The 15,824-nt window shown below is 35.3% G+C and overlaps 1 protein-coding gene across 1 annotated transcript in view; it reads left to right on the plus strand.

Moving 5' to 3' along the window:
* Nucleotides 1-15,824, plus strand: part of LOC129231149 (glycine receptor subunit alphaZ1-like) — a 69,415-nt gene that overhangs the window by 32,571 nt on the left and 21,020 nt on the right. Inside the window, exons 4-5 of the mRNA XM_054865396.1 lie at nucleotides 9,030-9,256; nucleotides 15,113-15,195. Of these exons, the coding sequence (XP_054721371.1) occupies nucleotides 9,030-9,256; nucleotides 15,113-15,195 (310 nt within the window). The remainder of the gene's footprint in view (nucleotides 1-9,029; nucleotides 9,257-15,112; nucleotides 15,196-15,824) is intronic.

The following is a 15,824-nucleotide window of genomic DNA, read 5'->3' on the forward strand; positions in this document are numbered from 1 at the left end:
GCATCAGTCGGATATTTTAGTGTTATTTCTGGGATTAGATGTTTTACATATAATGTGGCTCTGATAAGTTGACTTCTAACCGGTAGAGGCTTAAACGATTTTATTTGTTAAATTAGGGTCGTGGAAAGCCGGTTTGCGTTGCCGGTAACGATTATAGGCGTTGAGCCAATCTAAAAACTTCTCCTCTTTCAGTCCAAATTTAAATGAGCTCTTCACAGGTCAAGCATGTTTCTATCAGAGCCAAACTATACATTTGCTCCTGGAGCCTCTTCTTAGCGGAGTTCTTGCTTCGAAATGAGGCGTTTTGAAACTAGTGTTTACCAATTAATGCCTATGATCAAATGTATTAATTATAATGCTATTTCATATGAAAACAAAACCACAAAGCTAGAACTCTAAATTGTATTTTGGCTAAATGGGTTACTTGGATTCAGAGCAAAAATGGTAGTTAGGCTAATTTCTACAACAACAAATTTTACTCGCCGGCGAGAAAGTTTGGGGACCCAGATTGCACACGTAACGTTTGAACACATCATAAATGTTTTTAAACGGTATTCGCAACATTTACAACCATTTAAAAACGTTTATGACACGATTTGTGCAACCTGGGGATGAAAATATAGAAATTTGGGGAGAATTTATCTAATTTATCTATGTCTACACTATTAAAACTGCGGGTTGCATATGGCACCTTTCAGGGTGTGTAGCACCAGCATTGTAGCAGTCCTTAAAGGTGCCATTTGGTTCCGAGTCGCACCCTTTGGCACCTCTAAGGGTCCCATTAGCCCCCCTCTTTCATCCTTAACGGTGCCTTAGGGAGTTAAAATGCACCCTTACGAAGGTGTTGCTAGTGCTGTAACGTTTTACCCGAGACGGTGCCATATGCAACCCGCAGTTTTAACAGTGTAGCTGTTTTATATTAAATCCGAACCGGAACAATTTATTAAATTTTTTATTTACTTATTTATATTTTTAAGTGAAAGAGACTGTTCTTATTAAAAACGTTCCTTTCTACACAACACCATTATTGCGTCTCTTAAATTCAATTATCTTTATTGTTGTTATTCAGAAAAGTAATTAGTTTTATGATGCATGACGCATCCACCTTTTTCATATTAATCCGTAGTCTATATCTATAATTACTATTGCACGCATCACCAACCATAACAGTTTTCCAATCTACCTACAGTTCACATTTCATAAATTTAATGTATTGTCATCAGGAAGGCAGGTAACAAGCTCGTTTAAATTAGAGAAAACCTAACGCTTATCACATCCGACCTTCCCCCAAAAAAAATCTTCAGAAAACTTTTTGAAAAACGAACACAAAATGCGTGGTTAATTACCTTTATTTTGAAAACGTTAGACATGCATTTGTCCGAATCGATTTAGAAAGCGTACACTAGAAGACATTACTGTCTGCGTGTATCTATTGAATATTAAATATGAATTTCTGAAGTAGTACAACCCACATAGTTTCCTCTTAATAATAGCGAGGAAACATGATATGTTTTCGTATTACAAAGAAAACAAATAATATTCATCATTGATTAGTAAATGGATACTTTTTATTCATTTGATTAATATTTTAATGACAGCGGTTCTGCTTCTGTGTTACTGCTTTTCGTTCAGAAACATCGTTAGGGCCCGTTGAGGTAAAGGTAAACTGAATTTCAACGTTTCAACTTTGTCCCCTTCCACTTCTTTTGGGACACAGGAGAGTCAGCGTGAGTCACAGGAGGTCAGCGTGCATTCCAAAAATTTCCTTATTCTGCAAATTTTGTCTGACGATTCGGAAAAATTGTCATCATTCGGCAAAATTTGAAGTTCTATTTGGAAAAGTTTTAATCATTCTGCGCAGTGGCGTAGCTAGACCCGACTTTCGGGGGGGGGGTTACTTCTTTTACATATATATATATATATATATATATATATATATATATATACATATATATATATATATATATATATATATATATATATATATATATATATATATACATATATATATATATATATATATATATATATATATATATATATATATATATATATATATATATATATATATACATATATATATATATATATATATATACATATATAATCGCTTGGAATTTTTTCCTTTTCTTTTTTTTTCTTTCTCTTCTCTCTTCTTTTTCTCTTTTTTTTTTGAGACTAACGTTTCGGGGGGGGGGGGGGGGTTTGTCCCCAACCCCCCCCCCTTAGCTACGCCCCTGATTCTGCGGAATTTGGAATATAGTTTCATTTGGCAAAATTTTGATTTTCATTCGGCAAATGGAGTTTCCGCCCTCCTAAAAAGTTGCTCGGATTGAGACACAAAATTCTGAGCATTGTGTCCAAAACTAGGCTCTCTAAGAGTAACTACAAGTAGGTTTGAAAAATTTGACTTTATGACTGTTTGTTGGTAAATGAAGTCATGTTTCCTCTTACCCCAAAGTCTATTAGGTAAATGGAAGCACTTCATTTATTAACCCATTGGTACATTGCTCATTGCATAATCAGTTTAGAAGCTTTAGATGCTTCACACGAACAATACTCAATCTGTGGACTGTATGTGATTGGCTGAGTCCTCCAAATGTAATCTGAAATCCTTTAAAAAGAAACAATCATACAAAATCAATCATGGGCTGAATTTTTGTAAAATACACAAAAAAGTGTAATTTATATTGAAATTTTAGCTTAAAACGAGCTGATGTGTGCATATCACATGACTTCCTTTCACTCCAATTTAATGTCATTTCCCCATTATTGGCAATTTTAATGTGATTCAATTGTTTACTCTCTAAATATCACCAACGATGGACAAATTCAAACCAAATTCGGAAAAAAATGCCAAATTTGTCGCCAAGTTGGCAATAAAACTTGGCGATTAAAAGACTGGCGATATATCGCCTACTGTCCGACAAATTATAACACAACTTGAGTTTACATCGAAATTAACAATGATTTCCCCCCAAAAAGAGACAAAAGACCCCCTTAGGAACATCGAATGCAACCAAAAGGGAAGGTGCACAACTAGACCCCACTACGAGTCTACGTACCAAATTTCAGCTTTCTAGGACATACCGTTTTTGACTTATGTGAGGCACATACACACTACGCACATACGTACATACGGACGTCGCGAGAAAATTCGTTGTAATTAACTCGGGGGTCGTCAAAATGGATATTTCGGGTGTCTGTACGTTCCCAGGCATATATCCACGTGTGATCGGGTCGAAAAAAATACTCAACATTCATTCGGAGGTGAGAAAAATGGAAATTAAGGCCGATTTTTGAGTGAAATTTTTTTTCGCGAATACAATACTTCCTTTTTTGTAAAAGGAAGTAAACGAGCTGATGTGTGCATCACATGGCTCTTCCTTTTACAGCAATTTAATGTTATTTCCCCATTATTGCAATTTTAATGTGATTCAAGTGTTAACTCTCTAAATATCACCAACAATGCTACATTAAAACCAGATTTTTAAAAAAAATCGCTAAATTTGTCGTCAAATTGGCGACAAAATTTGGCGACCAAAAGACTGGCGATATATCGCCAAGTGCCCACCAACTTATAACACCACTTGAGTTTGCATCGAAATTAACAATGATTTCCTCCCAAAAAGGGGCAAAAGACCCGTTTAGAAACTCCCGAATGCAACCAAAAGGGGAGGTGCACAACTAGACCCCACTAGGAGTCCACGTACCAAATTTCAACTTTCTAGGACATACCGTTCTTGAGTTATGCGACATACATACGCACATAGGTACGTACATACAGACGTCACGAGAAAACTCGTTGTAATTAACTCGGGAAACGTCAAAATGGAGATTTCTGTCGTCTGATACGTTCTTAGGTACATGTGTATGTGGGGTTGAGTCGAAAAAAAAAACTCAACATTCATTTGGGGGTGAGCAAAATGGAAATTAAGGCCGATTTGAGTGAAAATTTTTTCGCGAATACAATACTTCCTTTTTTGTAAAAGGAAGTAAAAAGGAAGAATGAAAAACTTATTTGTTTCCATGTACCTAAGAGTACAGGAGTTATGTTGTAAAGGAAAACACTGAAGTAACACATGAAAATAGCTAGGAAAGTAAAATTCATAAACAAGTGTTTTTAGGAACTAGTTGAAAATAGTTACCTTGCATTTATAAACCAATTGCAGAGCAAAATGTAAGATTACTAAACTTTAAAACGCAACTTTTTCCGCTGTGGCGTCTACAAACTATGAGGATGCCTAGCACAATAGTTTGGAAATACGTTATAGCTCTCAGAATTTGCATATTAATTAGTCTTCACTCATTATTAGCTTAGTTAAAGAAATTGCCACCATTCTGGTAACAGCGTTTGTTTTCAAATGCCACCAGTTTCCTTTTTCCACAACTGACCTTACTTCTAATAATAAAAAAAAGGCTTCAAAGACTAGTAGCTATGTTTTAAACATCGTAGGCTATGTAAACACGAAAATCTTAGTAGGGTAATGTGGGGCAAAGTGAAATAGTTAAGATGACGGAACTTTTTCAAAATGAACAAATTGGTAATTTGTTTTGAAAATTAGTTCATAAGGTAAGAACACTGCACTTTGCAATAAAACTTGAATTGAAACATTATTTTTTATTTTTAGCAGAAAATTTGCGCCTTCAAAAAAAAAAAAAAAAAAAAGTGCAAAATTTTCTCATTTTTTTTTATGGGGCAAAGTGAAAAATGATTTTTTTTTCTAATGAACTATTTTCTATTCGACTTTTTTTTTCCTTAAATTAACCAGTAAATAAAAGGTTAAATGAAAAACTGATGAAACAATAAATGAATAATTAAATAAATTATTCAATTAATGCATGAAGAAAAATAAGAGTATATAAGTGAGTAAACGAGTGAATGAATAAGAAAATAAGTGTATGAATGAATAAATAAGTGAATTATTAAATGAAAGATTGTAAATAAATTAAATTAATAAATGACTGCATAAGTAGTTTAGTCAATGATTGAGTATAAACGAAATAAACTATTTCCCTTTGTCCCATCCACTTTGCCCCGCATGTACTTGATCAATTGTACGAAATCTTTCAAATAAAAATTAACTTACTGTAAACTAAATAAATACTGCATGGAATATTAGAAGGTCCCAATTAATGTTTAAAATGTTAATAACAAGAACTTTATCATTTTATAATAACGAAAAAATAATTTTTGACTTACAACAAAATATTACAATATGAGTGTCATTTTTTTAAAATTGCCCATAGTATACCATTCTTTAACTTTCGGCGTCCTTTTTTTCCTGACTGGAATAGACTATATGTGCCACTACATAGTTAAAGTATTGCCAGTTAGGTGGAACGAAAAGCAGAGTTAATATTTCACTCTTTCACTTTACCCCACATTCCCTACATAACAACAAATAAATAAATATACATTAAGGTACCTATTTTAACGCTAGAATGGGATGCTGTTTTTAGAGTAGAAATTTTGAAGACGAAAACCGAGGAAGAAAGTGGGAATTGGAGAGGTTTTTTTTAATGTAACTGAACTTGATTAAATTGCTGTTGGGTGGAAAAATTTCAAAAGTGAAATTGACATAGATTTGGCAAGGATTTTCCGCTACACTGAATTCGGAATATTAATCTCAAGCAACAGGGTCTCCGAGAGTCAAGGCGGGCCCTTTGTCAATGTGGTTGCCAGGTGCCCTCTCCCTATAAACTTATAAAATTTATGCTACTTGGACTCCAAGCCGGGCCCCTAGTTTCCGACTTGGTTGACATGGCCTCTCGTCGGCCCTGCCAAGTGTATCTTCGTGTGAGCATAGAAATCCTTTTACACTCCTAATCACAAATATACACGACTAACAAAGCTGCTTCTACTCGCCACTGGCTACAAGAAAAAATTTCCCTATCTTGAATCTTTACCCTAGAGTCGAAAGTTTTCAAATAACGTTTTTGTAATGAACTAAAAACGGATTCTATAAATAAAAGGAATTCTTTGAAATATGTATCACGAATTGCTCTTTTTCAACGCACTTGAAATTGGCCGAGCCGGTTGCGTGGGTTTTTTTTGGGGGGAACCTGTTTCTGAAATTTAGCCTCAAATCACCTTCTTTTCCATTTACTTAGAATACCCATCGCGTGAAGTCCTCATTTTAGAATTAATCATTCACTTCGCGTGGCGTGATACTTGTTTTCGGTTTCTGCATCGAAATCGAACTGCAAAGTGACGCAGGAAATTGATACACATTTCCATTAATTGGTTTTAAGCGAATCAATGAAACGAGTTATTTATGTGCTTTTGAGAGCGCGCACGAATTGAGTCCACTACCCTCCTAAGGCACTGGCTTCCTACACGGCTTTTACCAATTACTTGTGCTACGTTTTCGGTTAGTTTTAGCTGCAAAACAATTCCATGAGGGCTTAAATGTTATATTAAGAGACAAATCGATTGCGTAGAATTTAAATGACGCCTAAATGTAAACGTACTATTCATAAACACTTGAGTAGCTAAATGGTTTCTTATTTCGTTAAAAGTTTAAAAGAAGGTATTATACGTGACTAAAAAAATCCAATTCAGAACTTGTTGTTTGTACGAGAGTAGGCGTAAAATGTTCAAGCTTCGTCAAAAAAAAAAAAAAAAAAAAAAAAGAAAAAAAAAAAAAAAAAAGAAAGAAAGAAAAACCTCTGCAGTAGTTACTTTTTAAAACTTATTTTTGCAACTCAGAATATGATATATAGGGTGTTATATATTTTACTTTCGGGAAAAAAATATTTTTACTGACACAATACTGAGCAATTTAAAGTTTTAAATTTATTCACAATAATCTGTATCTGATATATTAAAAGTTTTCATTTAAAAAAACTGATGTACCCCAGGTGTATGAACGATTGAAGTTTCCTTTTCAAAATACCATAAATAAACGTAAAAAAAGTGATGAAATCTATGCAGGGTGTTCCAGTTTAACCGGCAAGATTTCTATTTTTGCAACCGTTGGTCCTAGATGCATACTTCCAATTGCAAAAATGTTCAAAATCAAATGCAGAGTTAAGATATTAAAAGTTTGAAGCTAGAAAAATAATTGAGTCAAAAAATACAAAATTTAACTTTTTATAAGGACCCTAGGTCCCCTAGCTTATGTTTAGTGAAATAATCTCCCTTTGAAAAATATTACTAACACAAAAAACATCAAGTTCTGAGTTTTAAGGGACAATATAAAATATGAGATTTGAACTTACAGCTCTTTCACAAGAATGACATGTTGCTGAAGTAAAAAAAAAAAATTATATCTTTTATTGCTGTTTAAAAATAAATGCAAATGTTAGGCGCTGAAACGTAAAAACACACTACAAAACCTCGAACAATTTGAAAAGATACTCTCTATGCACACATATGATTTTAAACCCTTGTTAACCATAATCACTATATTTTCCCCCAAAAGGTGTTATTGACGATGAGTGTAAAGGGGTGTAAGTCACATAACGCTGCATTTCATATCTCGGTGAATATTGGTCGTACTAATGTCAAACTTTTTGTGTTAGAACTATTTTTCAGTGGGTATTATTTCCCTAAATATAAGTTAGGGGAACGGGGGCTTGAATAAAAATTTAAATTTTGTACTGTTTGACTCATTTTAATTTTTGCTTAAAACTTTCAATATATCTTTTACTCTGCATCTGATTTGGAACCTTTTTGAAATTGGAAGTATGCTTCTAGGACTAACGGTTGCGAAAATAGACGTCTTGCAGGTTAAAACAGAACACCCTATATAAAGGGTGTTCCGTTTTAACCTGCAAGACCTTTTTTACCCCTTTAAAGCTCAAAAAAAAAAAAGTTAGAGAACGTGAATTCGTCCACCTATGTTTTTAAAAGACGTAATTCGGTCCTCAGTGATGAAAAATGGCACCCATGACTATCAAATGGTACTTGAGGTAAAAATCAGATTCAGAAGTAAAATCGTTCTTGCACGAAATGTGCAATAGCACTCGTTGCCAGCAGTAATCAATATCCGTTACATACTTATGGCGTCCCCTCTCGAGTAAGTATTCATTGCCTGCGTTCCGGAACAATCCTCCGGTAACATCGCAGAGAAGACAACAAAAGAAAGATTATACAAAGAAAGGATATTACACCCAAAGAAAGACCGGTGGGGTTTCAATTCACAACCTCCTATACCGCAAAAAGGAAGGAACGGAAACTCGGCAACGCAGACCTCTAGCGTAATATATATAACTTGTGATTTCATACCACACACAGACATCAAACTGAATTAAATGTGAAAAATATCCCAAACTGAAATAAGAATCATATTAATGATGAAGAGTTTAATTTAATCAAACAGTGTTCAGCATTGTTGAATTACCGGCAACACATAACTATGACTTTATTTTATGCAAAATTACTATACAAGACGCTGAATAGCTTCATATGCATCATAGGACTGTGAGCAAGCACCTTGTTTCCAACAAATTCACAAGAATAATTGACATCATAAAATTAAGAAAATAACACCACGGCACCGGCGGTAATCGAACTCATGACCTCCTTTACAGCACTGAAGCAGCAGTCAGAGCAAGCGGTTCCTGCCACTTAACCACGGAGGCCACTTATGCAAAATATTTGCGAAAAGTTTGTCTCAAGTGTCAATTTTTGAGATATACTACGACGTCCTTGACGAATTTCTCGAGTTAGTCATTGGTTGTTTTTGACTTGACTTCATTTTTTTTTTCCTCAAGTTCGGTACAGAGTTTATAATAACTCGTAATATTCAGATACAATAGTTCAGTAATTGCCCTTTGTATGGTAATAACCTGTCATGCTGCTCTTGCCTGCTGTAACAGAAACATTTGTCAATAAAACCATTCACGTTCGCACTCAGCAGTCGATTTGAACTTCCGTCAGACGCACGAACAACTCTTCGAAACCTTCTTCAGTCAATAAGGATGGTTTGTTGGCTGTTAGGGTGGATATAATCGACTGCTAAGTATGGCTAATAGTTAAGAAGCCTTCTTCTAAATCTAAGATTCATTCTTTTTACTTCCAGTCGATTCGTTTCGATTTGATGCTAACAAAACGATGGACGGACGAGCGTTTAATCTTCCCTCCGTTTGCTGATGAAGAGAAAGTGGTTCTCGACTTAGAATGGCGAAAACAGATCTGGATGCCAGACGTGTTTTTCGAGAATTCCATCGAAGGTCATGTGCAAGATACCATCATTCCCAACATGTTTATTTGGCTCTTCAGGAACAAAACAATTCAGTTCACTGCCAGGTAAGCAAGCACTTACACTACAAAAATATTTGCTCAGCTTTTACGGTTGTTGTTGTTATTGTTTCTTATCCTCTGGTTGTCTGATGGAGTCAGACAAGATCCTGTAAATCATTGACCCTTATGAAATCAAGGACAAGAAGGGGAGAGGCATATAAATCTTCTTTGGTAAGATCCAAGCAGTCCAGCATGTGTTTGGTTGAGGCCAGCTGCACTTGGAGCAGACAGCATAAGTTTTTTTTTTTGCCCTCAAAGAATGAGACTCTTCGTATGTCCGCTTGCCAATCTAGATATTGCCGATTTAGACGCTCATTCAGAGTTGCATACCAGTGGTGAGAGGAAGGGACCTTCCGCTGTTTTGATAGGTGATGATTAATTTTGGACTGGTGCTCTAAGACTGCTAGGTAAGGGCCGAGAAGGAGGGTTTTTACGGTAAAATGTACAATTAATGTATTGGAATAAGAAAAGAGAACGCTGTGCTCAGTTGCACTGAATAAATAGGACGACATACAATCAGTGGGATTCGGACCGTCTTTCTCATTGTTCGTAGTATGACACGCTACCTGCTATACTTAATGAGACTTGAGAGGAGAGAAGGAAAAAAAGCGAATTATATGCTTCGCACCGATGTAGTATACTATTTGGCGCTGCAATCCTTTATTTTTTCCGGTGCAATGTACTGTAAAAATTTTCTCTGTACTATAAGCACTCCATTTTGCAGTTCTAGTTACTTTAAATTTTTTCTAAATTTTTAACCGTGTATTATTAATTTTCAATCCGAGGTAAATAGCTGGGTCAGAGGTGAGGGTTGCAGCACAAATCTTTCTCTTCTCCATAAATCACATTCCTCATCTCCGCCCATCCCCAGCGGGGCAATGGCGAACTCCTCTCCAAAGTTGTAAAATACCCTACAAAATTAGATCTAAACCTTATAAATTCAGAGTTCAGACTCTAAAAATTTCAAAGGTGCTGTCTGTGTCGTGAACCTTTCCTCCCTCGTGGGCACTCCTGATATAACGCATATGGGATAGTTTGGCCCACCTTGTCATTATGACTTAAACAAATAGCTTCACTTGAGAGTAGTATTGCAAAAGCAGGAAATATAACCCGTTTTTTTTCCCGGGAATAAACCGGTGGGAAATTTAAAAATTTGGGAACTTTTAAGTAGTGTAAAGAAATTAAAATTTTGTTTTTGATTTTAACATTTTTTCCCTCACGATTTCGCCTTTAATGATTTTCACTCATGTAAATGAGAATTCCGTAACTTCCTTATTAAAAACTGGTCGGAAAGTGTAACGAACATAATAAATACTAGGGATAGAGATCTTGTGATGTTTCAACCCTCCACTGGGCTGATAAAATTTGTAATATTTGGCCAATTTTGATATTTTAATGATTTGAAGCAGAATTCACGTATTTTTAAAAATGAAAGTCATTTCAAATGTTTTTTTTCTTTTTACATTAAAACTACCGCCTGTCTCTAAAATACCAATATATAGACAAAACACTCTTTTTACTGTTGTATAGCACTTGTCAATTGTCACGAGAGAGCTTTCCTATGGGACGTTTTAGACAATTTTTAGAACATTTCACGTGACGTAGTAAATATAAATAATTTTGCTCTGTATGAAGTGCGATTACATTTACTGTGCACTGTAAAAAAAAAATTTAAAAAATCAGAAACGTTCCTAGAAATTATTTTCCTGCTAGTATGCCTAATTTCTTCTGGAAAAAAAAAGTGTCCCGCTAAAGGTTAGTAATCTTCCTGCAATCAACCTGGAATCTTTCTGAGGAAATATATCTACAAATTAAAGTTCCATCACAAGCATCAGACCACGAAATGGCTTCCACGGGATTCTCTAAATCCGTTGGTTCCGGTTTCGGTTCCCAGTCGTTCGTGAGTGAGAAGATAACCGAATATAGATACACGAATACATGTATTTGCTTAATATCGCACTTAAAAAGCGAATATAGTTGTTTAGATTTTCGAAACATGTCACTTAATCTTAAGCTTTAACCTTTGCTAAACAATGGCGAGCAATTTAGTGTAACTTCAGGTCTCGTTTTGCATACAGGCAAACTTTAAACATAAACGACTCAATTTTATTTAAAACTAGCTGCGTTGCCCAACATTGCACGGTCTACCTCAAAAATAAAAGTTGTGTCAAGTGACGCATGTTCAGTAACCAAGCGTTAGTAAAAAAAAAGTAAAAAATGGTTCACCAACGGGTTAAAAGGAGCAATTTTATGACTCAATATTTAAATTTAGACCTTTTTTTATTTTTTAAAAATTCTACAAATTCCCTTCGTGAATTCTTGAGCATCAAAGGACTGCTGTACCAAAGATTCAACGTAAATTGTGGACAAAGAACACACACACACAATTTTATATATATAGCTATAACGGCGAATGTGTCAATGAAAATTATCTGCTGAAAAGAAATAAGGGCATATGAACTCAATTTTATGACTTGTTCCATTTTATTGACGAGTCATGAAGCCACTGTTCATACAAAAGGTAATTGTGTAGCTCTGTGCTGTAGTTATTTCTTTAATTGCGAAATCTCGTGCTTGCGTGAAAACCTTTTCAGTTTGAAAATTGTGAAAAGGGTTTTGTTTCAGAAAATGTTTTGTTCTCTACGAAAAGCGCAAGCATCCAATTTCTCGAAGTTATTTTCTCCTGGCTGTAGCTGTGACTGTAGAAAGAAAAGGATATAGAGTACACCACCGGTCATCCACGTACCGGGGGATAGCTCTTTTCATTAATATTTGTGGATTTGATAAATATGGAATCAGAATTTTTTTTTTAATATTAGCAGGACCGAAAAGTAATGTCGTTTAAAAATTTTCTTTTTTAATTAAAAAAAATTAATTTGAATTTTGACATCTTGAATTCAAGTTATGTTTTTCGCAATTACGAGTGTGCGTGTGTATGTAGGCATGTGTGTTTGTGTAGTTAGGCATGAGTGTATGGGTAGTTGTGTGTATGTATGTTTGGGGGGGGTATCTGTGGGTGGGTGTATGCGTTTGTGTGTCTGTATGCATGTGCGTATGTTTTTGTGCGTGTGTATGTGTAGGTGTCTGTATGTATGCGTGTGTGTATGTGTTTGTGTGTGTAGGTGTATGTATGTATATATGTGTGTGTAGGTGTGTGTGTGTGTATGTGTTTGTGTGTGTAGGTGTATGTATGTATATATGTGTGTGTAGGTGTGTGTATGTATGCGTGTGTGTGTAGGATATGGACGCAACCTCGAGACGGCTTTCGCTAGAGGAGCAGCATCGTGAGGAGCCGGTCGACGGTGATGCTGCAGAGGGTGCTGGCGGGAAAATAAAATCATAGGAACGCCAAAAACAGTCAAATAAAAGCAATAAGCAATCGTGATTGCTTAAAAAAATAAAAAATAATAATTTTCTAACGCGTTGTTTAAATTATTAACTATTGCTTCAAATAATATTGTTATTAACAACTTTTGGGTATCTTATATGCAAATTTTCAATTCCAGATCAATAAAAGTCAGTTGATTTTGGAACAAAATACTGGAGTTAGCATTTTAGATATCAGTTAATTTTTGAAGGTTTTTTTTCTTTTTGTCACATAGCGATTGGAATAAAAAGGAATCAGATGATGCAATGTCGGGTGAACATGATGGATAAGGCAACCCACCGCAATTCAGCAACTTTTCCGAGACTCGTTTTCAGTTGAAAAATCTTCCATAATCATGTTTCAGAAACACGATTTTTCTGTTGACAATCGATAAAATAAACCCTCTCGACTCAGCACCATCTGATATCCCTTTAGTCTGATCGTTATGCGACAAAAAACTTTAAAAATTGGCTTATATTTCAAATGCCATCTCCAGATATTCTAATTATTATTATTTCTTTTTTTTTTATCGATGTGGGATTGAAAATAAGCTTACTATAGATTTGCTTTCTTTACTACATTGCTTCACTGATTTAGTTAATCCCGCAGAAACGCATGCTCAAATTTTACGATTTTTTTTCTTTTTTAATGAAATTGTTGCATGAAAAACTCTCCGATTAAACCTTTCGTCAAATCGACGAAAATTTTGGAAGATTTGAGGTTGAGTTTCTGGCCGAGCGAAGAATAAATAATCATAAATAACAAAATTTGTCTTACGATTGAAGAATTCTCAAAAGTAAACGTTATATTTTTTGAGATTGTACTGAGGTTGCATACCAGGGACATTAATAACTAAATTAGTGAGCAATGCTAAATAATAGCAGAAAGGAAAGAAACTAAAAGACTTAAACCCAACTACTTAAAAGAACTTTAATGTTTTTTTATGTTTTCGTCTTACCAGGAAAAAACGCCTGTAGTGTAGAAATCGGTTAAATTATGTTCATTCGTGAGAGCGTAACGTGTTTTCTCTTCCTTCCTTAAACCATTTGCCCTCGTCTGTCCACTCCAGAGATGATTACTAAGTTTGAGAAAAAAATGTAGGAAAGAAAAAGTGAGCGCACACACAGCGAAAGCAATAAAACTTCGTCAGAACAATTTGGAAATACTTTATACTATCGCGTTCAATAATTGCTTCTCATATGCCGTTTCATGTATCTTCTGGGTAAAACCCCTCTATGTCAATTCCTGAGCATCAAAGAACCTCTGTACCAAATTTGACGAAGATCCTACGTAAACTGTAGATCACACCGAAACCTAACCAGTTAAACCCGATTTTTAACACCACACTACTTACCACATATACACTGACGTGGGAAGGTAAAGCGCAGTATCTGCTGAAAATGTTTCTGAAATATTTGAAGAAACGCGGTTTTTATTCAATGCTGATGAAAAGGAAATGTTGGAATTTGACTGTTTTTTCCTGCTTTATTTTCAGTGCAAACCAAATAAGCAAAATTGTACAGTAAAGCTACGTAGAGTAGATGACAAAAATCAGATATTGCGCTTTACCTTTCCACGGCAGCACACAACTTACTGTTTTAGATCTACGTAACTCACTGCTTTAGCTCTACATAACTCACTGCTTTAGATCTACACACTTTACTGATTTTTAAATCTGCACTACTTACTTGCGTAAACGGGTGACCAGACCAATTTCGTTCAAAAAATTCCCTCCCTGCTTCATTTTTGGTGTAACGTTGCTTGATCTGTTTCAGTTAATCTGTTAGCGTGATTTGCTCGCGCATATATACGTTCCGTTCGCAATAAGAAGCAAGCCTTTTTCAACTTTTACATACATTTTTTTCCTACACTCTTATCGTTTTCAACTATACTTAAATGTATATGCGAGTGCTAATGACTTTTTAAAGCTATTCTACACATTATTATCGTTTTCAACCTATTTTGCGGATTTTCCGTGAAATCCGCTTATTGACGGTTACTGTGTCGCCCTACTCTGCGGTTGATCCAGTGTTTCTATCAGTCTTAATCGTTATCTCATCAAGTTTTTTCCCTTATTGGTACAATATTAACTAAAGTCATATAGGTGGCGCTAACATAGGACAAAATTTGCTTACATCTGAAATAGTTTTCTAATGAAATTTCTTTATCAGTGCAAGAGTTTACAAACACTCTGCATTTCTGGCAATCGAACGAGAACAGCTTGTTTAGTAATTTTGAAGTATTAAAAGAAAACGAACGACATTAAACGACTTAAAGCTTGACCTCGGAGAAATAGCGGTTGAACAGGAAGCGGAAATGGACTTCTTCCCTTTATAATTGGTAGGATCAGCGAGAATGCGCGACTTTATTGCTTGATGCGTTCTCTCAATATTACACACACAATCAGGTGGCCCGTTTCCACTATGAGATCATCCGCCATTTCCTCGTGGTCAATCATTACCAAGTCATTTACTGCTACTATTTGTTTTTTTTAGAATTTCAATCGAGTTCAGTTGCCACATGGACTTAAGGTTGTTCCCACACGATACCCAAGAATGTGATATGATCATCATGAGCTGTAAGTATTCAAAATGTTATCTACTATGATTCATGTTCATTAGGGGTTTTTTTTTGTTTATTTTGCACGTAGAACACAGTAAGTGTAAAACACTTTCAAGCAACAAGTCATTGAGTATGATGATGGAGGCGTAAAATAACTAGAGATGAGTTGGGACTCATTTTTGAGAGCCCGGGCCCGCCTGAGCCCGAAAATTTGTAACCGAGCCCGCCCGAGCCCGAGTGATATTGTCTCGGGCCAAAATCCGAGCCCGCCCGAGCCCGAAGGAAACTTTCTTGTTTTAAAAACTGAGCATTCTACAGTCTGACATGATCTCTCTGTTAATGAAAAATGTTACGTCAAATGTTCTTCATTAACAGAAGTTTCTAAATTTTCTTAAAATGCTCCACTTCAAATGCATTACTGTATGACATATTCCAATAGTAATCGTAAAAAAACACTATAAATAAGCGTTAATTTTTTTTTGGGGGGGGGAGGGGGGTAAATTTGACATTGATTGAACTGATTTAAATGTTCCTTTCATTTTCTCACAGTAGATAAAATGTTTATTTGCTTTGAATTTGTATGGAGATTGGCGATTGAATATTTGTGCTTGAGCCCGAGCCCGAAACCTATTTTCGGTTCGAGAG

This window comes from Uloborus diversus, chromosome 10 (assembly GCF_026930045.1).
Source record: "Uloborus diversus isolate 005 chromosome 10, Udiv.v.3.1, whole genome shotgun sequence".
Taxonomy (NCBI): domain Eukaryota; kingdom Metazoa; phylum Arthropoda; class Arachnida; order Araneae; family Uloboridae; genus Uloborus; species Uloborus diversus.